This window comes from Oncorhynchus mykiss, chromosome 2 (genome assembly GCF_013265735.2).
Source record: "Oncorhynchus mykiss isolate Arlee chromosome 2, USDA_OmykA_1.1, whole genome shotgun sequence".
Classification (NCBI taxonomy): domain Eukaryota; kingdom Metazoa; phylum Chordata; class Actinopteri; order Salmoniformes; family Salmonidae; genus Oncorhynchus; species Oncorhynchus mykiss.
The window spans coordinates 42,962,274-42,988,468 of record NC_048566.1 but is presented as its reverse complement, the minus strand read 5'-3'; the positions used below and the strand labels follow the sequence as shown (position 1 = coordinate 42,988,468).

The following is a 26,195-nucleotide window of genomic DNA, read 5'->3' as shown; positions in this document are numbered from 1 at the left end:
AAAAATCCAATCAGGAAGTGCCGCATTTTTTGAAACCGCCTCATGCCAATGACTCCTTATATGGCTGTGAATGAGCTACGAATGAGCTTACGTTTTCTACTTATTCCCCAAGGTGTCCACAGCATTGTGACATCTTTTTACGCATTTATGTTGAAGAATAGCCGTAAGGGACCACATTTAGCAAGTGGTCACATGGTGGCTCCCGCAGACAATCTTGCGTAAAGTACACAAGTAGCCATTTTTCCAATCGCTTCTTATGAGAAACCAATTGCCCCGATATATTATCAAATTGTTATGTGAAAAACACCTTGAGGATTGATTCTAAACAACGTTTGCCATGTTTCTGTCGATATTATGGAGCTAATTTGGAAAAAAGTTTGGCGTTGTAGTGACCGCATTTTCCGGTCGATTTCTCAGCCAAACGTGACGAACAAACGGGAGCTATTTCGCCTACAAAAATAATATTTTTGGAAAAAAGGAACATTTGCTATCTAACTGGGAGTCTCCTGAGTGAAAACATCCGAAGTTCTTCAAAGGTAAATGATTTAATTTGATTGCTTTTCTTAATTTCGTGAAAATGTTGCCTGCTGCCAGCAGAGCCTAGCATAGCATTATGCCATGATAAACTTACACAAATGCTTGTCTAGCGTTGGCTGTAAAGCATATTTTGAAAATCTGAGATGACAGTGTGATTAACAAAAGGCTAAGCTGTGTCTCAATATATTTCATTTGTGAATTTCATGAATAGGAAGATTTTGTAGGAAGATTTATGTCCGCTGCGTTATGCTAATTCGTTTGAGGCTATGATTACGCTCCCGGATCCGGGATTGATAGTCGCAAGATTAAGTCAAAACTGTAACTCGGACACTCAGGAACATTCACTGTCTTCTTGGTAAGCAACTCCAGTTTGCATACACATAACATGATGCAGCCACCAGTATGCTTGCAAATATGGAGAGTGGTACCCCTTAATATGTTGTATTGGATTTGCCCCAAACAAACACTTTGTATTCTTGACAAAACGTGAATTGCTTTGCAAAATTTTTGCAGTATGACTTTAGTGCCTTGTTGCAAACAGGATGCATGTTTTGGAATATTTTTATTCTGTATTTTTATTCTGCTTCATTATTTTTACTAAGGTATAGCGTTTTGCAAAAAAAAAATGTTTTAACACATCTAAAATGTATTAATAAAAAAATCTGAGAACAGTAATATTTTACACAAACAGGAAGGTACCATAAGTAATCATTTCTGATGAAAAACCACAAATGTGAAAAATATGTTGGAAATACACTCTTCTTATACTCCCCACAGCAATGAAGTTTGTGAGATATATTTGCATTTTTGCATGGCCACAAGTTTGAGACAATGGGAATCTGTGGTCTGTGCATGTGAAATACAAAAACAAACGCACACTCTTTTGTCATGGTGTCAGCCAAACCTTGTCCAGCTAGCTGAGAACAACCAGATGCAGGGTTTATGGAGCTCCCAATCCACCCAACACATAGACCATTGGAGCCCCTAGAACAAAGGAAACATACTCCCTGGACCTCAGCCAGTATTCTACTACAATTATAACAGATGTCTATAAAGAGTGCCCGAGTTTACTAATACAACTTTGTCACATTTTGTTATGGTAATAAATGCATAGGCTAACAGTTACAGGCCTAATGTTTATACAAGATTATACTAAGGCTGCTTTGATCATTTAATTCTAATAGCACGACAACTTGTTGTTCAATTTAGAATACAAGGTGCAGGGGGAAATACGTAGGTCAATGGTAAAATAGAAAATGGCCCTTAAATGTTTTATTATGGGAACCAAAAAGGAAACATATGGGTAACCTATGTTAACACATAGAGCTAATGTCCCCCCTGGCTCAACAGGGTTAAAAGGCATCAATGAACATCCTGCTCCACCCCTTGTCAAAAGAAAAAGGGAATAAAAGAACAAACGCCAGTTTGACATCTGTAAAACATTTGTTCTCTCAAAGTTGAGATTTCCTCTGTCAACTCCCAGAGTGCCAATTCTCGAAACATATTTTTCCTTGCTAGTAGTGGAAATATAAACAGTCGTTTACACATCATATCAGTGGCAATATAGGCTACTAAGATATACACCATGCATGTCAGTGGTGTGCATTTGTTGTTTTTCCTTCTCCTCCTCGGCCAATCCACATTCCAACAGACCTCATCTAAGAAAAAGGGCGGAAAGAAAGGTAGGACACATATTTTATCTCTATGTGAAAAGAATAATATTTTTTTTTAAAATAAATGCTCAATATGTTTGAGTCAATGTTAGTCGATCATTTACTTTGAGTAGATAAGAGGTTGAGCACAATACTGCTCAACCATAAACCATCCTCCTTGGTACAGTTCTAGTTGTAAAACTTAGTTGATTCTTCTCCAATTTCTTCAACATAGATGCTGAAAATAATGCTGCCATTGAGGAGCTGAAGAAACAGATTGATAACATAGTGCTGGAGTTGAATCTATTGAAAGAGCAGCAAGCCTTGCAATCAGGTAAGGGATATGTTACTGTTGATGTTAAAATTGTACTCTAATCTCAGTGAAGCATAGTGAAAATGCAAGTCACAAGTGATCTGGTTGTCCTAGTCTATTGTGGTGCCCTGAAGCGATCTTAGAGACCATTTCACATGACAGGGAGCACCTGTGCCCTGCCACAGGGGATGTATTGCATTGGTCAAGGGAAGTTGTTGAGTCTGCATTCAATTTGGGGTGTTGCCTTAACATGAATATTTAAAGTACTAACAGAAGGATATGTTAAAACAGTTGGTCTAGATTATAAAGTATGCCCATAAAGTATACATGTACAGTGCCTTCAGAAAGTATTCATACCCCTTGACTTGTTCCACGTTTTGTTGTGTTACAGCCTGGGTTGGTTGGTTTGTTCTCATCCATCTCTCTACAATACCCCATAATGACAAAATGAAAACATGTTGTTTTTAGAGATCTTATCACATTTATTGAAAATGAAATACAGGCATATCTAATTTACATCAGTATTCATACCCCTGAGTAAAACATGTTACAATCACCTTTGGCAGAAATTACAGCTGTGAGTCTTTCTGGGTAAGTCTCTAAGAGCTTTGCACATCTGGATTGTACAATATTTGTGTCACGGATCCCCCCCCCCCCCCCCCCCCCCCCCCCCCCCCTCTGTTGTATCGGCTTCCATGCTACGTGTTATTGTGCACTTGTTTTCCGAGTGTATTATTTAGAGGTTTACACCTCGCTCTTTTGTTTGGGGCGAGAAAATTAAACCCCCTATTATGTAAATTCAGGCTGTAACACAACAAAATGTAGAACAAGTCAAGGGGTGTGAATACTTTCTGAAGGCACTGTATGGCAGTAGACTACATATGAACGTTTTCTGTTTTCTGTGACGATGTTGTGGATATTGGGTTGTAAAAATAATCCAACTTTGATATAAATGTTCTTCCAGTTTGCCTGAAAGGCATCAAGATTATTGGCAAGTGCTTCCTGGCCGACGCCGCTAAGAAGATCTACCACACAGCCTACGATGACTGCATTGCTAAAGGGGGCACAATCAGCACCCCTTTGACAGGGGAAGACAACGATCAGCTTGCTGACTATGTCCGCCGGAGCATCGGCCCTGAGGAACACATATGGCTGGGCATCAATGACATGGTGACCGAGGGGGAATGGCTCGACCAGGCGGGCACCAGCCTGCGCTTTAAGAACTGGGAGACTGACATTACCAACCAACCAGACGGTGGACGTTCCCACAACTGTGCCATCCTTTCCACCACTGCCAATGGAAAGTGGTTTGATGAGAGCTGTCGTGCTGAGAAGGCGTCTGTCTGCGAGTTCAATATCGTCTGAGAGCCAACTACTTTTGTTCTGTTGTTTCAGTCTTAACATCTACACTATATGGAAATATAATGCATGCACAATAATCTTTGTAATATCTGTATTATAACCTGTCTCAGCACTGAAATGTGGAACCAACATGATTAAAAGTAACCTATACTACACAAAGAAATCCACTGCTGCAAGGTATGCTGCACTGTTTATACATGAATGTTTTGTGTATTTTATTAGGATCCCCAATGGCGACAGCTAGTCTTACTGGGGTCCAACAAAAAAACGAAAAAGACATTACAGAAAAAATACTTTACAATTTACATGCATTTAAAAATATTAACATGTAGTGTGCGTGTGTGATTGCGTCTATCATTTGCACATACATGTCAGTACATACACAACAAGTAGGTCACATGGGGAATAGGCGTTGTGTGGGGAGGTGTTGATTTATTAGGTTTTTTTTAAACCAGGTTTGCTGTTCACTTGTGCTATATGAGATGAAAGTGAGTTCCATGCAATCATGGCTCTGTATAATACTGTATGTTTCCTTGAATCTGTTCTTGACCTGGGGACTGTGAAAATAACCCTGGTGGCATGTATGGTGTGTGTGTGTGTCAGTGCTGTGTGTAAGTTGGCTATGCAAACTAATTGGAATTTCCAGCACATGAATGTCACTTATGAAAACAAGAAGTGATGCAGTCCTTACTCAACTCTTAGCCTATAGAGACTGGCATGCATATGTAACAGTACTCTTCTTGCGTTGTGTACAATCAATCATCGACACGAGCTCCAACTTGTAGCACCAGTCATGGAGCTTTATTCTGATAGAAACAGCACAAAATTGCACGTCATGCAATGCACAGCTCACCATCCAACTCTGCACGTGACGCACGCTGGTTTGGTGCTTGTTCACTGGGCAATGTAGTTAACAAAATAATATAACAATTACAATTTACAATATAATATTTTGAACAATGTCCCTGATAGAAACAGCACAAAATTGCACGTCATGCAATGCTCAGCTCACCATCAAACTCTGCACGTGACGCACTGTACAAAATATACGAACCTCCCCACCAGACACAGTAAGTTGCTAGCTAGTATTAGCTGGAATTCTCTACAACAAAATGCATAACAAATATGCACCAACAAATGCTGCATCTTATGTGTGATGTTCGAATAACATTTACAAACAAATTGATATAAATTGTACATTTAAATCATCACTTGGGAGTAGAAAAATCACTTTTGACGCGCAGTGCTTTTGCAACCAACAATTTACCACTGGTTTGGTGCTTGTTCACTGGGACGATTCTAATGAAACATCCTCCTTCGTCAGCAAGCTACGCAAACCAGCCAATAAGATGCCATGTTGAGTAGGTGAAGGCAAGACAAAACTAAAACCAAAAACCCATTGGCTCAACAATACAGTGGCAACCAATATAACTCTGTTACACATATGATTGATGTTAGCACTCTGATTACAATGAAGAGCAAAACGTGCCGCTCTGTTCTGTGCCAGCTGCAACTTAACTAGGTCCTTTGCAGCACTTGACCATATGACTGGGCAATAATCAAGATAAGATAAAACTAGAGCCTGTAGGACTTGCTTTGTGGAGTCTGGCGTCAAAAAAGCAGAGCATCTCTTTATCACGGACAGACCTCTCCCCATCTTTACAACCATTGAATCAATATGTTTTGGTAATGGTCTATGGTAACACTTCATTAATTTAGTCTGCTCAACTTGCTCAACAGCCACACCACACCATTCATTACCAGATTCAGCTGAGGTCTAGAACTTAGGGAATGATTTGTACCGAATACAATGCTCTTAGTTTAAGAGATGTTCAGGACCAGTTTATTACTGGCCACCCATTCTAAAACGGTCTACAACTCTTTGTTTAGGGTTGCAGTTATTTTGCTATTTGTGATAGATAACAATAATTTTTCAACCTCTCCCTCACTAACTTTACAAAATTCAATCTTACAATGCTTTTCTTTCATTATTCGTTTTTTATGCATGAATATGATGGCTCACTGTTTGTTGTTGGCATTTTCTGCCTAAGTTAGTCCATTTTGCCAATGAAGTAATCTGTCACACCTGCTCCCGCTCCAGCAAAATTAAGGCAGTTTATATCATTTTACAAACATTACAATACATTCACAACACACTGTGTGCCCTCAGACCCCTACTCCACCACTACCACAGATCCATGTGTATGTTTATTTAATCTTTATTTAACTAGGGAGGTCAGTTAAGAACAAATTCTTATTTTCAATGATGGCCTAGGAACAGTGGGTTAATGTGTGAAAGTTAAATATTTCTAAAGAATATTTTTGAATTCCCCGCGCCACCTTTTCAGCTGAATGGGGGGGTCGCCATAAGCTAAAGTGGGTATCCAGCCAGGACGTGTTGTGGCAGCTCCTAGCACCAGGCTTCCAGTACGTCCCCTCAGTCCGGTGAGACCTGTTCCGGCTCCACGTACGAAGCCTCCAGTGATGATCCATGGTCCGAAGCCTCCAGTGATGATCCATGGAAAGGAGCCTGCAGTGAGGGTCCCCAGTCCGGAGCCTGTAGCGAGGGTCCCCAGTCCGGAGCCTGTAGCGAGGGTCCCCAGTCCGGAGCCTCCGGCAACGGTCCGCAGTCCGGAGTCTTCGGCGACGAGCTGCAGTCCGGAGCCTCCGGCGGGGGCTCCCAGTCCAGAGCCTCTGGCGGTGGCTCCCAGTTCAGAGCCTCCGGCGATGATCCACGGTCCGGTTCCTCCGGAGATGATCCATGGTCCAGTTCCTCCGGCAACGATTCACGGTCCGGAGTCTCCGGCGACGATCCACGGTCCGGTTCCACAGAAGCGGAGAGATCAGCGTAGGGAGCGGAGGCTACGTCCCGAACCGGAGCCGCCACCGAGAGTAGATGCCCACCCGGACCCTCCCCTATAGGTTCAGGTTTGCGGCCGGAGCAACACAACGACAACAGCCATCATCGAAGCAGCGTTACCCATGCAGAGCAAGGGGAACAACTACTAGAAGGCTCAGAGCGAGTGACGTTTGAAACGCTATTAGCGCGCGCTAACTTGCTAGCCATTTCACTTCGGTTACACCAGCCTCATCTCGGGAGTTGTTAGGCTTGAAGTCATAAACAGCGCAATGCTTGACGCACAACGAAGAGCTGCTGGCAAAACGCACAAAAGTGCTGTTTAAATGAATGTTCACACGCCTGCTTCTGCCTACCACCGCTCAGTCAGATACTTAGATACTTGTATGCTTGTATGCTCAGTCAGATTATATGCAACGTAGGACACGTTAGATAATATCTAGTAATATCATCAACCATGTGTAGTTAACTAGTGATTATGATTGATTGTTTTTTATAAGATAAGTTTAATGCTAGCTAGCAACTCACCTTGGCTTACTACATTCGCGTAACAGGCAGTCTCCTTGTGGAGTGCAATGAGAGAGAGGCAGGTCGTTATTGCGTTGGACTACTTAACTGTACGGTTGCAAGAATGGATCCCCCGAGCTGACAAGGTGAAAATCTGTCGTTCTGCCTCTGAACAAGGCAGTTAACCCACCGTTCCTAGGCCGTGATTGAAAATAAGAATGTGTTCTTAACTGACTTGTCTAGTTAAATAAAGGTCTAAAAAAATTAATGTAAATAAATAAATCGGCAAATCAGCGCCCAAAAATATCAATTTCCGATTGTTATGAAAACTTGAAATCGGCCCTAATTAATCGGCCATTCCGATTAATCGGTCGACATCTACACTGTATACAGTACCTTGTAAGCGTTTGTATCTGTCAGGTGTGAATGTTGCTGTTTATATGTTTACTACAGTGTATATCTTTATCTTATCTGACTTGCCACAATTGAAGTTCCTTCTGTAAAAATTAAGTAATTAAATTTAATACCTGTGTTTACACAGCTGCTCTTGGGTTCCCCTGTTCCACCCCACGTAACAGAAAATAAGTACGATTTCTGATGCATTTCTGAGTTTTCAGCACGTGCTCAATAATTTGACAATTATGAAATCAATTTTATCTTTCATTCACAAAGAATTTTGTATTCCCTCCGATATCATACATAAAATCATTTGGTGGCTGGACATTTCGAAGTCAGATTTAGCACATTTTCAATGAGACTGTTAAGGCTGTGTAAGGGAGGCGAAGTCAGGTGCAGGAGAACAGAGTAGAGTAAATAGGCGCAACTTTTATTCCGTTCAACAATAGGCACAAAAATGACACAAGTGCCCCAAAACACGGAACATAAACTATAAAAGTATCGCGCGTAAACATACACCGTTAACAATTAACAATTACACACAAAGACATGATGGGGAACAGAGGACTAAATACATGTAGATTGATTGGGGAATGAAAACCAGCTGTGTATGGAACAAGACAAAACAAATGGACATATGAAAAATGGAGCGACGATGGCTAGAAAGCTGGTGACGTGGATCGCCGAACGCCACCCGAACAAGGAGAGGAGCCGACTTCGGCGGAAGTCATGACACAGACCTACAAGATTGAACTTTAAAATATACAGTACCAGTTAAAAGTTTGGATACACCTGCTCATTCAAGGGTTTTTCTTTATTTTTACAATTTTCTACATTGTACAATAATAGTGAAGACATCAAAACTATGAAATAACACACATGGAGTCATGTAGTAACCAAAAAAGTGTTATAAAATAATAATATAATAATATATTTTATATCTGAGGTTCTTCAAAGTAGCCACTCTTTGCCTTGATGACAGCTTTGCACCTAAGCGGGGTATCAGGTGCGTGTCTTGAATGTATCTCACCCCAAATATCTCCCTGGTAGCAGGATGATTTTGTAGGTCCGGATTGGATGCATGTAGAAACTGTCCCATTACGGAGAATCTGGAGAATCTGAATTTTAGTTGGAAGCATTAGCACTTAAGGATTTATTTTTATTTGGAGCCCTGCCTATAAGTGACATGAAACCAAATATGGAGATGATTTGGCCATTAAAGACATACATGATACAATCCCTTTATCACTTCCATTGACTGCTAGCTTGTGGTGGCTAAAGTTAGCCTAAGTTTGTAGTGGCTGTTTAATTAAAGAAAACCGAACCATAGAGCTACACTGAGTGTACAAAACATTAAGGACACCTGCTCTTTCCATGACCTAGAACGACCAGGTGAATCCAGCTGAAAGCTATGATCTCTTATTGGTGTCACTTGTTAAAACCACTTCAATCAGTGTAGATGAAGGGGAGGAGACAGGTTAAAGAATGATTTTTAAGCCTTGAGACAATTGAGACGTGGATTGTGTAAGTGTGTCATTCAGAGGGTTAATGGGCAAGTCACAAGATTTAAGTGCCTTTGAGCGGGGTATGGTAATAGGTGCCAGGCACACCGGTTTTGTGTCAAGAAATGCAATGCTGCTGGGATTTTCATGCTCAACAGTTTCCTGTGTATATCAAGAATGGTTCACCACCCAAAGGACATCCAGCCAACTTGATACAACTGTGGGAAAGCATTAGAGTCAACACGGGCCGTTGTCCTTGTGGAACGCTTGCGAAACCTTGTAGAGTCCATGCCCCAACGAATTGAGGCTGTTCTGAGGGCAAAAGGGGCAGGTACAACTCAATATTAGGAAGGTGTCCTTAATGTTTTGTACACTCAGTATATAGCTACATTTCAGATTTTTTTTAATAAAATAGCTTTCTGATCTTCCAAGACTGAGGAAACAAAGCAGTCAAAGGTTATGGAAGTTATACATGACGTAATAGAGAGCTGAGGTGAGAGGCACTTGGTGCCTGAGGCCCTCGGTTGTCTGAGAAGGCAGGTCTAAACATGTACACCTACAGTGTCTCAGAAAGTATTCACACCTTTGCTTTTTCCACATTTTGTTGGGTTACAACCTGAATTTAAAATGGCGCCGGAAGAAATGGCAGCAGTTTTATGGGCACCCAATGAGAACTTCAAGGTCCTTGATGTCCACATCAACAACAAACTAGAATGGTCCAAACACACCAAGACAGTTGTCAATAGGGCACGACAAAGCCTATTCCCCCTCAGGAAACTAAAAAGATTTGGCATGGGGTCTGAGATCCTCAAAAGGTTCTACAGCTGCAACATCGAGAGCATCCTGCCTGGTTGCATCACTGCCGGGTACGGCAATTGCTCGGCCTCTGACCGCAAGGTACTACAGAGGGTAGTGCGTATGGCCCAGTACATCTGCGGCTAAGCTGCCTGCCATCCAGGACCTCTACACCAGGCAGTGTCAGAGGAAGGCCCTAAAAATTGTCAAGGACCCCAGTCATAGACTGTTCTCTCTACTACAGCATGGCAAGCGGTACCGGAGTGCCAAGTCTAGGACAAAAAGGCTTCTCAACAGTTTTTACCCCCAAGCCATAAGACCCCTGAACAGGTAATCAAATGGCTACCTGGACTATGTGTTCCCCCAAAGCCCTTGTTTTTATTACATTTCATAGTTTGATGTCTTCACTATTATTATACAATGTAGAAAATAGTACAAATAAAGAAAAACCCTTGAATGAGTAGGTGTCCAAACTTGAGACTGGTACCATATGCAAATGAGATATTTCTGTATTACATTTTCAGTACATTTGCAAACATTTCTAAAAACATTTTGTCATTATGGGGTATTGTGTGTAGACGGGTGAGAAACAAAATCAATTGAATCCATTTGTTTTTCAGACTGTAACATAACAACATGTGGCACAAGTCATGGTGTATGAATACTTTCTGAAGGTACTATAACTACACCGATATGGCTGCATTCTCCCCCTCTTAGTTAAACATGGTGGAATATGGACCGTTTTTACACACAAACTCACCACCCTAAAATGTTTGTTTTTTTATCAGGCATGATGCAACATGTCCAAATAATGTTCTATGTACATGTTAATTTAGTGCTTACACATTACATGGTAGGGATTTTACAGATGTTAGAAAGGAGAACGAAAAAAAAGAAACAGGTTCAACAAATGTTTTTTGTAGAATCCAGTGAGAATATCCCGTATGTCATACATGATTTATTACCTCTACTATTGATGTCAATAATTGAACAGGACGGTAGTAATGGCAGAGTTATTCCCAAATTAACATAAAATATAAAGTGAGCTGCTTCGCTTGTAGTGCCATAGAAAGACACTTTATAATGCTCAGGTTGTCATAATAATGTAAACATTGAGTTGTGTAAACATTTCAAGCAAATTGCATGGTACAACTCTGTCATTCATGTAGCATTCATAGTGTGGTGCAATATTACACACAAAATACCCAATTAAAGCTATACAATTACAATAGCTCTCCTACCATTATGTACCAGTAAAGTGAATGAAATGCTTCAAAGGCATGTCAAAGAGAGGTAGAGGAGACTTTGTCAAATCAAAGTGTTTGTTATGACAGGGACATTGCATCAGCTAGTGTTCATGACCATTCACAAACTGTGGGTTGCAGCAGACAAGAAGCCCTACTGTTTCACCACTTCTGCAATGGCTGCATTCTTTGGTAAATCACTGCTGTGTCACTGGTAATAACTTTCTGAATGGTGCCCTGTGTATATGTCAGTGCTTTGGGGGAAATGCAGGCAACAACGCTTCTTCTCAGTCTGTGAGTTAAATCTATTGCATTTACTGCATGTCATTTAGAAAGGTAAAACAAATAGGATATACTATAATTCATACTCTGCCATTGTCTGCCCCTCTCTCAGCCCATCTCTATGCCGTGCTCCAGCTCCATGACTGGTCTTTTCTCAGGGCTGTAGTCTCGGTCATCACGCTCCACATACCTCTGCAGGGTGCTGTAGCACTGCTCACTCTTGGAGAAGGTGTAGAGGGCTGAGATCTCCTCCCATGCCTTGTGGTTGGGGAATGGGAATATCTCCGGGTCACGGTTCTCAAAGAAGCTCTTTAGGTTCCTCTCGGCCAGCTTGGATGCATACTCCATAGCGAATGTGTCAAACTGCTCCTTCTCCTTTTCTACGTAGCGCTTCCAGAAGGTGAGCTGCAGGTAGCTGACCTTTGAGCGGCAGTTGGTGTAGCAGGTCCCGAGGAGCCCTAGAACGGCTGAAATGATGATAATACACCAGCCCAGTATCTGGGGATGTACAGACATGAACCAAAACTTACGCTCACATAAAATTAATAAACAATGTCAACAATGACAATTGTTAACAAACAACAATCATATTCAATACTGTCAATTGAATTACAAACAGTAAAATAAATCAACGAATTACACCTTCATTTTGGTCTGACTCGTACCAGCATTTGCAGCTCTATCAATGACCCATTGACAGTGAAAAATATGACATTCCACCATACAAAAGTCACAAACAGGGTCTGACTGCTGCTTGCACTCACCTGTGACTGAGCCCGGAACATGAGCAACAGTTCCATGTTCTCGTCGCTGGGCAGCTTGGACTTGCTGCAGGGCACGCGGGCCAACTCCTCCCGGCACATCAAGGTCTTGTTTTTACAGAACAGATCCACCACCAGGTTATCATCCAGCCCGCTGACGGCACACTCGTAGAAGGTCCCGTTCAACAGTGCCACACACAGCCACATGATAGGGGCCACACAGGCACCGGAGAAGATTTTGACAAACACTTTGAGGCAGCCGAAACAGTTGCCCCTGGGGCATAGCTTAATGGGGTTTAGGCAACAGCCAGTATAGAGGCGCCACAGCCTGCTGCTGAAGAAAAGACCCAGCACCAGAAGCACCAGGCCCGGGCCCAACAGGAAGGTCAGGCCGTATGCAAAGTTCTGGTCGTGGTTGCAGGGGCACTGGAATGAGACCATGGAGAAGATTCGCTCTCCCCCGATGGTCAGGATGGCCATGAAGCTGTAGCCAATGGTGGCCTTCTGGTTCATGAAAAAGCGCAGGACGGTCTGGAAGTTATCCATGGTGTCGACGAGGGGTTTGTCACGCACGCTCCGCAAAAACCAAAATAATGCAAAGAGAATGGAGAATTTGAAGAGGAAAAATACAGCGGTGAAATAGTTTAGACGCAAACGGTTGCGTCTCCCAACACTCACTCCACTCCCTGTGCTGTTTGAGCCGAAGACAAACACACTGAAGTTCTTTTGAGCCTATTTCTGCCCCTCCCTTTCCCTCCTTCCTGTTCTTTCTCTTTCACTCTTCCTCCTCACCAACTCCTCCTTCTTCTCCTCACTGTATCTCTGTTCCCCACCCTTGTCCACCCACTTAATCCAGTGAGGTTGTCTGCATTCTCCAACTCTCAAACCCCACCCTGATATGTATTTCTTCCTTCTAAATGTCCTTCTCTGTCACTCCCCCTCCTTTCCTATGCGTAGGTAATAAAATAGCAGTGACTGAACTGGCTGAGATCCTGTAGATCTGTTTTAGTACTTCAGACCATGCAGCTGCCGTTGTCCTCTCAGAGTGACGCCATATGACAAGTAGCCACTGGGTCATGCAGTCTGTCAAAACAACAAACATTAACTTCACTTTAACCAGATTTATTTTGATAGTTATTTGAGCAGCACAGTGATTTCAGCAACACAATTTAGTATCTGTATTAAATTCACATACAGCTTGAGCCAGATACAACATTATACAGTATATGAAATCACCCTTTGCTCTCTCTCTCGCCCTCTCTTTCGTTTTCCCTTTCTCTTACAGGCACAAGCTTAAACACACACACACACACAAAGCAATGTGGTATTTCGGCACGAAGGCTGCACTGCATTCATTAGCAGTTGCAAAATTAAATGGAAATCAACAGTAATGTTAATACTGAGCTATGGAACCTCACGCAGATGCATATCATGCATACCCCAAAATATAACACAGAGCACAGTTTTATAGACAATCATATAGCTAGCTAGACATTACATTAGACTTGCATAAGACCTACCATTTTTTCAGAAAAAGGAGAAATAGGCAGATCAAACACGTGTTCTGAGTCAGTGGTTGGGAAACAGAAGAGTTTCCTCTCCCATTTCCTATAGAAGGCTGTGATGAGTTTCTATGCTCTACAATTCCCACAGGGTGAAGCTATAATATCCTCACCCTAAAAGGCTCTGAGTGCATTGATTTCTCCCACAGAGAAGCTTTTAACAGGGCTGGACTAGCCACATCAGGTACCTAATGTACTAAATCAAAATGTATCTTGTCACAAAATGTAAAAATTACCCTAATGACCAATTTATCAAGGTATATGTTAGTCTTCAGAGCTTTGTGGACCCGTTACCTCAAATTCATTTGCATTGGTGTCAGAAATGAGATACTGTGAGCGTGACGTAATCAGAGGTGCAGGTGGAGGTGAAAAGGTGTTTGAAAGAAAGTCGAGGCACAGGACTCGCTTCCTGAATGACAGTGAGTGGAGTGACATTGTGGCAATAACATAGCGTGTTCCCTTTCAAAAAGTCTCTACTTTCCCCTTTTGGACCAAATTGCTGCATTATCCTCATACTTAAAGTGAATACTTTCATGCTCCTCCACTCATCCAACAACAACTCCCATTGCCCTCACACGATAGTACCATAAGACTTCTGATACCAATGCAGCACATTTAAGCTTTACACAGAGATACGGATCTAACCATTTCGCTAAGTTATTATTCAATTCAGAGCTGATGTTCATCGCAGTTCACTCGTGGCAATGTTCGGTCTACAGTGCAATAATATAAATAACAATAACGCAGAAATACGTTGGAGACCAAGCTTGTAAGGTCTAACTAAATATTATTGTGGGTTACCGTCCTAAAGATGCTACATATACACTGGCAACAGGGTTTTACTTGAAAGTATTTTGCAGTGCACTAGCTAACAGGAAGTAAAAATGCTCCTTATTTTTTATTTAACTAGGCAAGTCAGTTAAGAACAAATTTGTATTTACAATGACAGCATGGGAACAGTGGGTTAACTGCCTTGTTCAGGGGCAGAACGACAGATTTTGACCTTGTCAGCTCGGGGATTCAGTGTCTTTCAGTTACTGGCCCAACACTCTAACCACTAGGCTACCTGCCGCCCCATTTCATAGAACCAGACCATGCTTTTCCTGTTTAATACCACAGACCACCTGGATGTAGGTCAAGTCTGAGGAGCATAAAAATACTAAAGAGAAAAGAAAAGTAGAAGAGAAGAGAAAGAAAGTATGATCAACTATAAAAAAAATATATTTTTAAAATCCCTTCTGAGCATAGAATTTCAAATAAAAAGCTGCAAGCAGCACTCGTGATACAGTGAGTGAACTTTCAAGTAACAATATAAAATTGGGAAATATTGTTATTCAAGTGAAGACCTGAGAGTGGTTAATCAGATGTAATTCGTCTTTCTACTCAAAAATCCCCTGATGCACAGCAATAATGATGACGATGATGACGAAGATTAGAACGCTGACAATAATCCTCTATAATGAGTCATGACTTTGATGATAAAAATAAGGATGCTTACAGATAGGGTCATGATAGTGATGCTGTTCCTATGATCATATGCATGCCCATTCACAGCATCATCTTGCCCTCATCCACAAAGGCGAGCACGGCTGGATTAGCAGTGTCTGGACCGTCTGACCTGACAGATGACATCCTGTGGGCCCTGGCCTCTGCTGGGTTGTGGCACATCTCCACGTACTTGTGCAGGATGCTGTAGTAGTGGTCTCTGGTGCTGAACCTGTAGAGGGACGAGATCTTCTCCCATGCCCGGTTAGGTGGGGTCGTGACAGGCTCTGGAGGCGTCTGCTGGAAGAAGCTCTTCAGGTTCCTCTCGGCAAGCTTTTCGGCGTGATCTGCCGTGTAGCTTTCCAGCAGGTCGCTCTCCCGCTGGGCATAGACCCTCCAGAACTTCAGCTGCAGGTAGCTGACTGGGGAGTTACACCGGGCAACACAGGTCAGCAGGAGGTTAAAGACCATGATGGAGGCAATCAGTAGCCAACCCAGGACCTGAAATCAAAACCAATACATTCAACACAATATTGAACTATTCTGCTTAACTCCTTACCTGGAATGCCTGAGTTAATGTCACAGTTATAATACAGTACACTGTACTGCTCAAACTCAAACCATATCTATAAAAATAGCAGGTAGCAGGAGAATGTATTAGGGAAGCATACTGTATATGGAACGGTAGATTCATTTCAGAGGTGTGTGTTGGTCAGCAATTCCTCCATCACCTCTTCACATAGGAAGCAGTGTTTCCCGTAGGATTTTTTTCAGCAGTGGTGGCAAAGTTAGCATAGGGTGGAGTGGGTGTGTCCAATGGTGCGATCTCCGACCATACATTTTAGAGGCCCTCCTCTTGGCCACAGAGAAAGAATGTAGCTGTTTCAAAGCTTATTTTCTGCAATTCTACACATTTTGTAATGGAGCCATTTTCTTATGCTATCTGAGTGACTCCAACATTCTATCAAAATCAATGGGGGCTGCCTTATCTTTTCTACATACTTTATATCTGGTTTTAAACTTTTACATTTACACTGAACACGTTTTAGCAGCTGCTGCCTGTCACTGATAAATTCATATAGGGGAAACACTGGGAAGTTTTGTACATTAATGACAACAAGTCATACAGGAACTAAGTCAGGCGGAAGAATAACTGCTATTTTATAACAATGGAAGTAGACTATGCTTTGAGGCACTTCTGCTTTGGGGCATTTTAATGTTGGCATTTCCAAATGAAATGCGATGCAACAAATGCCTTCAAAGCAAAAATGTGTACTTCATAATGTCCGTTTTAAATATATTAAACCTCCCTTAGCTGTCAGAACACATCCAGTGGTGTCATTTAACGTTAGCAGAAATCTGTCAGTCTAATCACCTACACTCCAACAGGCCGTCGACAAAAACAAGGATAGCCCACTAAAACATATTGAAGCGAGTAAAATGGGGCAAAGAAGATATGATAAAAATAGATAATTCAAACCATAACTTGGTTCTATTAGTGTGAATATTATCTCACCTGCGACTCAGCGCGGATGGTTGCCAGCACATCATTGCTGTCGGATTGGGGCACGTGGGTTGCTCTCCCGCAGGGGAATTTATAAAGTTCATCCTGGCACTGCGGACTCTTTCCATCGCAAAGGTGGTTTGTGAAAACCGTTACATTGACGCCAGTCATGGCGCATTCAAAGTAATTGCCATTGAGCAAAGCGACTGCAATCCAACTGACAGGTGCAACTGCTGCTGTCGTGGTGATCTGAAAGAAGACCACTCCACTGGCGCAAACATATTTAAAATTACAAAATTTGGATTTGCGTAAACACAAACCTGTAAACAATTTCCATGTTTTATTGCTCATGATGTAACCTAACACCAACAGTGCCAGAGCAGGCACTAAGAGAAACACCATGCCGTAGGAAAAGTTCCAGCCGCTGCAAGGACATTTGAACACCACTGACGAAAATATCTGTTCCCCGCCTGCAGTTAACAACGCAACTAAACCAAACCCGAGACTAGTCTGCTGTTTCTGAAAAATGTTAAGAACAGTTTTGAACTTATCCATCATTCCAGGCGCACAGGACTCACAGGCACTTCTGCTGATAGCAAGTCATGGGAGCACATAAATTGACGTTGACAGCTATACTTTCAGTTCTCCAGTCCTCACCGGCGCGCCTCCAACTCAGGATGTTGTAAACATGAAGTCACTTCACTAGGCTACAGTTTATTTATGGATGATACAATGAGGGTATTCTATTATTTCCCAGACCAGCCCCCCAGGTTGTCATGCGCCCCAAAAATCTGAAGGGGGGTGGTCTGGATGGGTGCTTGCCCCACATCTATAAATTGGAGAATTTAGCATTTTTCAAACACCTGAAACAGCTTTTTTTTTCTTGCAATCTAGAGGCATAATCTTTATGCTTAATTAAAAAATATATGTTATTTTTTCTGCATATCTTAGGCACAGCTCTTGAGCTGTCTATTTTTTTTTAAAGAAACAAAATATGCTTCTCTGCATCGCTGTTCAAATCTGGGTAAAAGATGGAAAGGAAGGTGAGTCTTATTCAGTGCATTTAGTAATTGGTTGCTTTTAGAAAGTCTACCAACCTTGCCAGCAGGCATGCCAGCTAAGATAGTTAGACAAGCTAGCTAACTTGATTGATGTCCTGGTAGCTAGTTAAGAGGTTGGTAGATTGAGAACCTATCTGGGTTAGCGAAAGCCAATTTCATAACATTTCTAGGTGGCTAGTAGAATTACAGAGAAATAAAACAATATTTACAATGCCTTCGGAGAGTATTCAGACTCCTTGACTTTTTCCACATTTGGTTAAGTTACAGCCTTATTCTAAGATTGATTCAATAGTTTTTTTCCCCTCATCAATCTACACACAATACCCTATAATGACAAAGTAAAAACAGGTTTCTAGAAATGTTTTTTTTTTTAAATACATAAATATAATATTTACATAAGTATTCAAACTCTTTACTCAGTACTTTGTTGAAGCCCAAATTGGCAGCGATTACATCCGAGAGTCTTCTTGAGTATGATGCTACAAGCTTGGCACACGTGCATTTGGGGAGTTTCTCCCATTCTTCTCTGCAGATCCTCTCAAGCTTTGTAAGTTTGTATGGGGAGCATTGCTGCACAACTATTTTCGGTCTCGATCCGGTTCAAGTCCGGGCTCTGGCTTAGTCACTCAAGGACATTCATAAACTTTTCCTGAAGTCAATCCTGTGTTGTCTTAGCTGTGTGCTTAGGGACGTTGTCCTGTTGGAATGTGAACATTCACCCAAATCTGAGGTCTGAGTGCTCTGGAGCAGGTTTTCATCAATGATCTCTTAGTACTGTACTTTGCTCCATTCATCTTTTTGACGTCGGGTGATTGTGAAGGCCAGGTCATCTGATGCAGCACTCCATCACTCTCTTTCTTGGTCAAATAGCCCTTACACAGCCTGAAGGTGTGTTTTGGGTCATTGTCCTGTTGAAAAACAAATGATAATGCCACTAAGTTCAAACCAAATCGGATGGCGTATCACTGCAGATTGCTGTGGTAGCCATGCTGGTTAAGTGTGCCTTGAATTCTAAATAAATCACTGACAGTGTCACCAGCAAAGCACCCCCACACCATCACACCTCCTCCTCCATGCTTCACTGTGAGAACCACACATGCAGTGATCATCCATTCACCTACTCTGTGTCTCACAAAGACACGGCGGTTGGAACCAAAAATCTAAAATTTGGACTTAGCATCCCAAAGGACAGATTTCCACCGGTCTAATGGACATTCTTCGTGCTTTTGGCCCAAGCAAGTCTCTTCTTATTATTGGTGTCCTTTAGTAGTGGTTTCTTTGCAGCAATTCGACCACAAAGGCCTTATTCCCCCGTCTCCTCAGAACAGTTAATGTTCAGATGTGTCTGTTTCTTGAACTTTGTAAAGCATTTATTTAGGCTGCAATTTCTGAGGCTGGTAACTCTAGCGAACGTATTCTCTGCAGCAGAGGTAACTCTGGGTCTTCCTTTCCTGTGGCCATTTTCATCGTTGCGCTTGGTGGTTTTTGCGACTGCAACTGAAGAAACTTTTAAGTTCTTGAAATTTTCCGGATTGACTGCCCTTCTTGTCTTAAAGTAATGATGAACTGTCATTCTTTTTGCTTATTTGAGCTGTTTTTGCCATAATATGGACTTGGTCTTTTACCAAATAGGGCTACCTTCTGCATACCACCCATACCTTGTCACAACACAACTGATTGGCTCAAACATATTAAGAAGGAAAGAAATTCCACAAATTAACTTTCAACAATGCATATCTGTTAATTGAAATCCATTCCAGGTGACTACCTCATAAAGCTGGTTGAGAGAATGCCAAGAGTGTGTAAAGCTATCGTCAAGACAAATATTTGTTTCACACTTTTTTGGTTACCACATGATTCCATATGTACTTTTTCATAATTTTGATGTCTTCACTATTATTCTACAATGTAGAAAATAGTAAAAATAAAGAAAAACCCTTGAATGAGTAGGTGTGTCCAATCTTTTGACTGGTACTGTTTGAATGTCTCACGCCCTGATCTGCTTCACCTGTCCTTGTGCTCGTCTCCACCCCCTCCAGGTGTCGCCCTTCTTCCCAACTATCCCGTGTATTTATACCTGTGTTCTCTGACTGTTTCTTGCCAGTTCGTCTTGTTTGTTCAAGCTAACCAGCGGTTTTCCCTGTCAGCTCCTATCATTATCCCAGCCTCCCTTTCCTCGTCCTCCTGATTTTTGACCGTTGTCTGTCCTGACCCTGTACCCCCCCTGACCTCTCTGCCTGTCCCTGACCCCGAGTCTGCCTCCCGTCCTGTACCGTTGCTCCACCTCTGTATTACTGAACTCCGCCTGTCCCTGACCCTGAGTCCGGCTGCCGTCCTGTACCTTTGCCTTAACCTGGATCTTCAACCCCTGCCTGCCTTGACCTGTCTTTGTCTGCCCCTGTTGCTACAATAAACATTGTTACTTCGACAGTCCGCATCTGGGTCTTACTTTGATTCCTGATAATATGTCTTTATATATTTAAATAGGACAAATCTGAGGGGACAGGTGGACATGTGCCCTATAGGCATGATGCTCTTCTCTCTCTCTCTCTCTCTCTCTCTCAGCCTTTGAATGCTCGGCTATGAAAAGCCAACTGACATTTACTCCTGTTGCGCCCTCTATAACCATTGTGATTATTATTTTACCCGGCGGATCATCTATGAACATTTAGACATCTTGAAGAACAATCTGGCCTTAATGGCCATGTACTACTCTTAGTCCATATCTGATTTAAATCTGTTCTTTTTCCTGCAGTGTGAACAGCCAGAAAGCACATGGAATCGGATATTCAAGTCAGACTGATTCATAGCCGTGCGACTTGTCTAAATATTCAAATCTAATTTATTGGCTCTCAAGTGGTTTTTAGAATGTTATTTGGCAAATCTTGCTGCTTGCTAGCTACTCTGTTGACCATTTTGACAAGAACACATGGTAGCTAACAAGCTTGTTAATTGTTTACAAACAAATTAGTGAATGTGGTAGAAAGCTAAACATCTACCTAGCTAGCTAGTTGACTGCTGTGGCTAGCCAAAACTGACTTGTTTTGAAAGTTGGATCATCTTATCCTTTGAAGCTTTAAAAGTGTTCTTACTCTATGATTTTGAACATTTAAAGCAGCTGGGAAACGTCCATGGCAGGTATTGTTGTCACCTTAGATTGCTACATAACTTCTGAGCGATAGGAAGCACAAGCACCACCACCAATCAGCCTACACCACTGCTCACACCCGTCATTACTGTGACAACTAGCATAGTCATGTCAGCAAATTACTGCTGTCTGAACACACACAAATCCGATTTGGTGTTTGTATTTTGTTTTTATTATGGATCCCCATTAGCTGCTGCCAAAGCAGCAGTTACACTTCCTGGGTTCTGGCAAAATGAAGGCAGTTCTACAATTTTAAAACATTACAACACATTCATAACAGATTTCACAACACACTAAGGCCCCTACTCCACCACCACATATCTATAACACAAAATCCATGTGTACGTATGTATAGTGCGTATGTTATCCTGTGTGTGTATGCATGTCTGTGCCTATGTTTGTGTTGCTTCACAGTCCCCGCTGTTCCATAAGGTGTATTGTTATCTGTTTTATTTATCTGATTCTACTGCTTGTATCAGTTACCCGATGATGCATAGAGTTCCAAGTAGTCATGGCTCTATGTAGTACTGTGCGCCTCCCATAGTCTGTTCTGGACTGTGAAGAGACCTCTGGTGGCATATCTTGTGGGGTATGCATGGGTGTCTGAGCTCTGTGCTAATCGTTTAAACAGACAGCTCGGTGCTTTCAACATGTACCTTCACCAATACCTTTCACAAATACAAGTGTGATGAAGTCAATCTCTCCTCCACTGAGCCAGAAGAGATTGACATGCATATTATTAATGTTTGCTCTCTGTGTACATCCAAGGGCCAGCCGTGCTGCCCTGTTCTGAGCCAATTGCAATTTTCCTAAATCCCTATTTGTGGCACCTGACCACACGACTGAACAGTAGTCCAGGTGCAACAAAACTAGAGCCTGTAGGACCTACCTTGCTGATAGTGCTGTTAAGAAGGTAGAGCAGTGCACTATTATGGACACACTTCTCCCCATCTTAGCTACTGTTGTGTCAGTATGTTATGACCATGACAGTTTACAATCCAGTGTTACTCCATGCAGTTTAGTCACCTCAACTTCCTCAATTTCCACATAATTTATTGCAAGATTTAGTCAAGGTTTAGGGTTTAGTGAATGATTTCAGTAAGTAAGGGGCCTAGACAGCTTTTAGTTTTTGAAATACTAACTTATTCCTTGCCACCCATTCTTAAACTAACTGCAGCTCTTTGTTAAGTGTTGCAGTCATTTCAGTCACTGTAGTAGCTGACGTGTATAGTGTCAAGTCTTCCCCATACATAGACACTCTGGCTTTACTCAAACCCAGTGGCATGTCGTTAGTAAAAGACTGAACAAAGTAAATGGCCTAGACAGCCGCCCTGGGGAATTCAGAATTCTTCCTGGATTATGTTGGAGAGGCTACTATTAAAGAACACCCTCTGTGTTCTGTTAGACAGGTAATTTTTTATCCACAATATTTTTTATATATATTTTTTATTTATTTAATCTTTATTTAACCAGGTAGGCCATTTGAGAACAAGTTCTCATTTACAACTGCGACCTGGTCAAGATAAAGCAAGGCAGTGCGACAAAAACAACAACACAGAGTTACACATGGGACAAACAAACGTACAGTCAAAAACACAATAGAAAAATCTGTATACAGTGTGTGCAAATGAAGGAAGGAGGTAAGGCAATAAATAGGTCATAGTGGCGAAGTAATTACAATTCAGCAATTAATACTGGAGTGATAGATTATGCAGATGAGGATTTGCACGTAGAAATACTGGTGTGCAAAAGAAAAACTAAAACAAACATGGGATGAGGTAGGTAGTTGGTAGATGGGCTTTGTACAGCTGCAGCATCGGTAAGCTGCTCTGACAGCTGATGCTTAAAGTTAGAGAGGGAGATATAAGTTTCCAACTTCAGTGATTTTTTAAAAATTTGTTCCAGTCATTGGCAGCAGAGAACTGGAAGGGAAGGAGGCCAAAGTAGGTGTTGGATTTTGGGATGACCAGTGAAATATACCTGCTGGAGCAAGCTACGGGTGGGTGTTGCTATGGTGACCAGTGAGTTGGGGTGTATAGCACGGGGTGTAAAGCCATTACACATACGTTTTTCCAGCAGCAGGCTATGATCGATAATGTCAAAAGCCACACTGAAGTCCCACAAAACAGCCCCCACAATCTTTTTACTATCAATTTCTCTCAGCCAATCATCAGGAATTTGTGTAAGTGCTGTGCTTGTTGAATGTCCTTCCCTATAAGCATGCTGAAAGCCAGTTTCAATGACTTTACTATAAAATAGCACTGGTCAAACACCATTTTTTCCAAAAGTTTACTAAGGGTTGGTAACACAGTGATTGGTCGGCTATTTGAGCCAGTAAAGAGGGCTTTACTATTCTTAGGTAGCAGAAGTACATTTGCTTCCCTCCATGCCTGAGGGAACACACGTTCTAATAGGCTTAAATTGAAGATGTGGCAATATCGTCCTCTATTATCCTCAGTCATTTTCCATCCAAGTTGTCAGACTCCGGTGGCTTGTCATTGCTGATAGAAAACAATCTTTTTTTTTTACCTCTTCCACACCCACTTTACAGAATTCAAAATATTACAATTCTTGTCTTTCATAATTTGGTCAGATATACTTGGATGTTTACTATCAGCGTTTGTTGTTGGCATGTCATGCCTAAGTTTGCTTATCTTCCCAATGAAAAAGTAATTAAAGTAGTTAATATCAGTCGGTTTTGTGATGAATGAGCCATCTGATTCAATGAATGATGGAGCTGAGTTTGCCTTTTTTCCCAACATTTCATTGAAGATGCTCCAAAGATTTTTTACTATCATCCTTTATGTCATTTATCTTTGTTTCATACAGTAGTGTAGTTTCTTCTTCTTTTTTATTCAGTTTAGTCACATGATTTCTCAATTTGCAGTATGCTTGCCAATCGGTTGTGCAGTCAGACTTCCTTTTGTCACATCCCTCCAAACATAACATTTTTCAATTCCTTAACCTCCTGTGTGTCTCCACCCCCTCCAGGTGTTGCTTATTATCCTCTGTGTATATATCCTTGTGTTTCCTGTCTCTCTGTGCCAGTTTGTCTTGTTTTCTAAGTCATCCAGCAGTTTTCCTTGCTCCTATTTTTCCCAGGCTCTGTTTGTTTCTAGTCTTTCTGATTTCGACCCTTGCCTGTCCTGATTCCAAACCCGCCTGCCTGACCACTCTGCCTGTTCTGACTACCAGCCTGCCTTTCCCCTTGTACGGTTGTTGGACTCGGATCTGGTTTTTGACCCCTGCCTGGCCTGACCTCGAGACTGCCTTTCGTCCCGTACTGTTTGGACTCTGACCTGGTTGATGAAGTCTCGCCTGTCCCCGACCTGCCTTTGCCTACTCCCTTTATTATAATAAATATCGGAGCTCTACCATCTTCCTGCTGCGTCTGCATTTGGGTCTCGCCTTGTGCCCTTATACTGTGTCCATTTTCAGACTCACAAGTTGACAGTTACCCTGTGGATAATGCAGAAACAGACAGTAAAAACAATTCCACATAAGATGAAGAATAAGGGGTTAATGCTCAGGAACTAGCTAGCTAAATGATAAAAAATACTAACTTAAATTGGCTGGGAAAAATATTAATATTTTTTAGCTATGAATAATCTAGCTAGCTAACCTAGCTACAGTGCATTCTAAAAGTACTCAGACCCTTTGACTTTTTCCACATTTTGTTACGCTACAGCCTTATTTTAAAATTGATTAAATTGTAATTTTTTCCCCTCGTCAATCTACATACAATACCCCATAATGACGAAGCAAAAACAGGTTTTAGACATTTTTGCAAATGTACTGTTTTCAGTTTACTTAGTACTTTGTTGAAGCACCTTTGGCAGCGATTTCAGCCTTGAGTCATCTTGGGTATGACGCTACAAGCTTAGCAGATCCTCTCAAGCTCTGTCAGGTTCGATGGGGAGTGTCGCTGCACAGCTATTTTCAGGTCTCTCTAGAGATGTTCGATCTGGTTCAAGTCCAGGCTCAGGCTGGGTCACTCAAGGACATTCAGAGACTTGTCCTGAAGCCAATCCTGCATTGTCTTGGCTGTGTGCTTAGGTTCATTGTCTTGTTGGAAGGTGAACCTTCGCCCCAGTTTGAGGTCCTGAGCGCTCTGGAGCAGGTTTTCATCATTGAGCTTTCTGTACTTTGCTCCGTTCATCTTTCCCTCGATCCTGACTAGTCTCTCTGGCCCTGCTGTTGAAAAACATCCCCACAGCATGATGCTGCCACCACCATGCTTCACCGTAGGAATGGTATTGGCCAAGTGATGAGCGGTGCCTGGCTTTCTCCGGACGTGACGCTTGGCAGTCAGGCCAAAGAGTTCAATATTGGTTTCATCAGACCAGAGAATCTTGTTTCTCATGGTCTGAGAGTCCTTTAGGTGCCTTTTGACAACTCCAAGCGGGCTGTCATGTGCCTTTTTTCTGAGGAGTGGCTCTACCATAAAGGCCTGATTGGGGGAGTGCTGAAGAGATGGTTGTCCTTCTGGAAGTTTCTCCCATCTCCACAGAGGAACTTTGGAGCTCTGTCAGAGTGACCATCAGGTTCTGGGTCACTTCCCTGACCAAGGCCATTCCCCCCGATTGCTCAGTTTGGCCAGCTCTAGGCCGGGCGGTCAGCTCATTCTCCCGACACATAGTTCTAGGCTAAATAAGTATTTTATGGGTTGACATTATTTTGGAGACAAAATAAACTGGTAATTAGCATAGGCCTTACTATACAAATACTCACTGCAGTGAATGTTGTATTGGACTCAAAGACTTACCAATTTCGATAGGCCCCATTTCTTAATCTGGTTGCTAAGAAATGTAAAAAATTGTTTTACTTTAGTTTACTTGGTAAATATTTTCTTAACCAACAATGCAGTTCAAGAAATAGAGTTAAGGGCTTGTAAGTAGGCATTTCACGGTAAGGTCTACCTGTTGAATTCGGCGCATGTGACAAAAAACATTTGATTTGATTTGAAGTATTTACTTTTTTTGTCTATATAATCATCGGCAATGTTGGTAAATGTATCTGCCTGGTTGAACATTTTCATGTATTTTAAATGGTAAAAATCAAATAAAAAATAGAATCAAATCAAGAGCACAAACTGGGATCATGCCACCCATTTCTCGATTGGGCCCATAGACTAGCACTAGCCTATATACGTGTATAATAAAATATAACCTACTAGACGTACTCACACAACAATTCCATCACTTGATGGCGCTGTATACCACACGAC

At 41.9% G+C, this 26,195-nt stretch overlaps 3 protein-coding genes across 3 annotated transcripts; 1 reads left to right on the top strand and 2 right to left on the bottom strand.

Annotated features, from left to right (window-relative positions):
* The first annotated feature begins 1,917 nt into the window (after positions 1 to 1,917).
* On the top strand, positions 1,918 to 4,060 carry clec3ba (C-type lectin domain family 3, member Ba). The gene is made up of 3 exons (XM_021563214.2): positions 1,918 to 2,219; positions 2,425 to 2,523; positions 3,467 to 4,060. The coding sequence occupies exons 1-3, from the start codon at positions 2,123 to 2,125 to the stop codon at positions 3,865 to 3,867; spliced, it is 597 nt and encodes a 198-aa protein (XP_021418889.1). The 5' UTR covers positions 1,918 to 2,122; the 3' UTR covers positions 3,868 to 4,060.
* Positions 4,061 to 10,464: 6,404 nt separating this feature from the next.
* LOC110490064 (calcium homeostasis modulator protein 5) lies at positions 10,465 to 13,069 on the bottom strand. The gene is made up of 2 exons (XM_021563200.2): positions 12,212 to 13,069; positions 10,465 to 11,945 (listed from the first exon to the last, which is right to left on the bottom strand). Exons 1-2 carry the CDS (start codon positions 12,752 to 12,754, stop codon positions 11,556 to 11,558), a joined length of 933 nt encoding a protein of 310 aa, XP_021418875.2. The 5' UTR covers positions 12,755 to 13,069; the 3' UTR covers positions 10,465 to 11,555.
* A 245-nt stretch (positions 13,070 to 13,314) lies between these two features.
* LOC110490056 (calcium homeostasis modulator protein 6) lies at positions 13,315 to 17,454 on the bottom strand. The gene is made up of 2 exons (XM_021563186.2): positions 16,772 to 17,454; positions 13,315 to 15,756 (listed from the first exon to the last, which is right to left on the bottom strand). Exons 1-2 carry the CDS (start codon positions 17,315 to 17,317, stop codon positions 15,319 to 15,321), a joined length of 984 nt encoding a protein of 327 aa, XP_021418861.2. The 5' UTR covers positions 17,318 to 17,454; the 3' UTR covers positions 13,315 to 15,318.
* Positions 17,455 to 26,195: the final 8,741 nt, after the last annotated feature.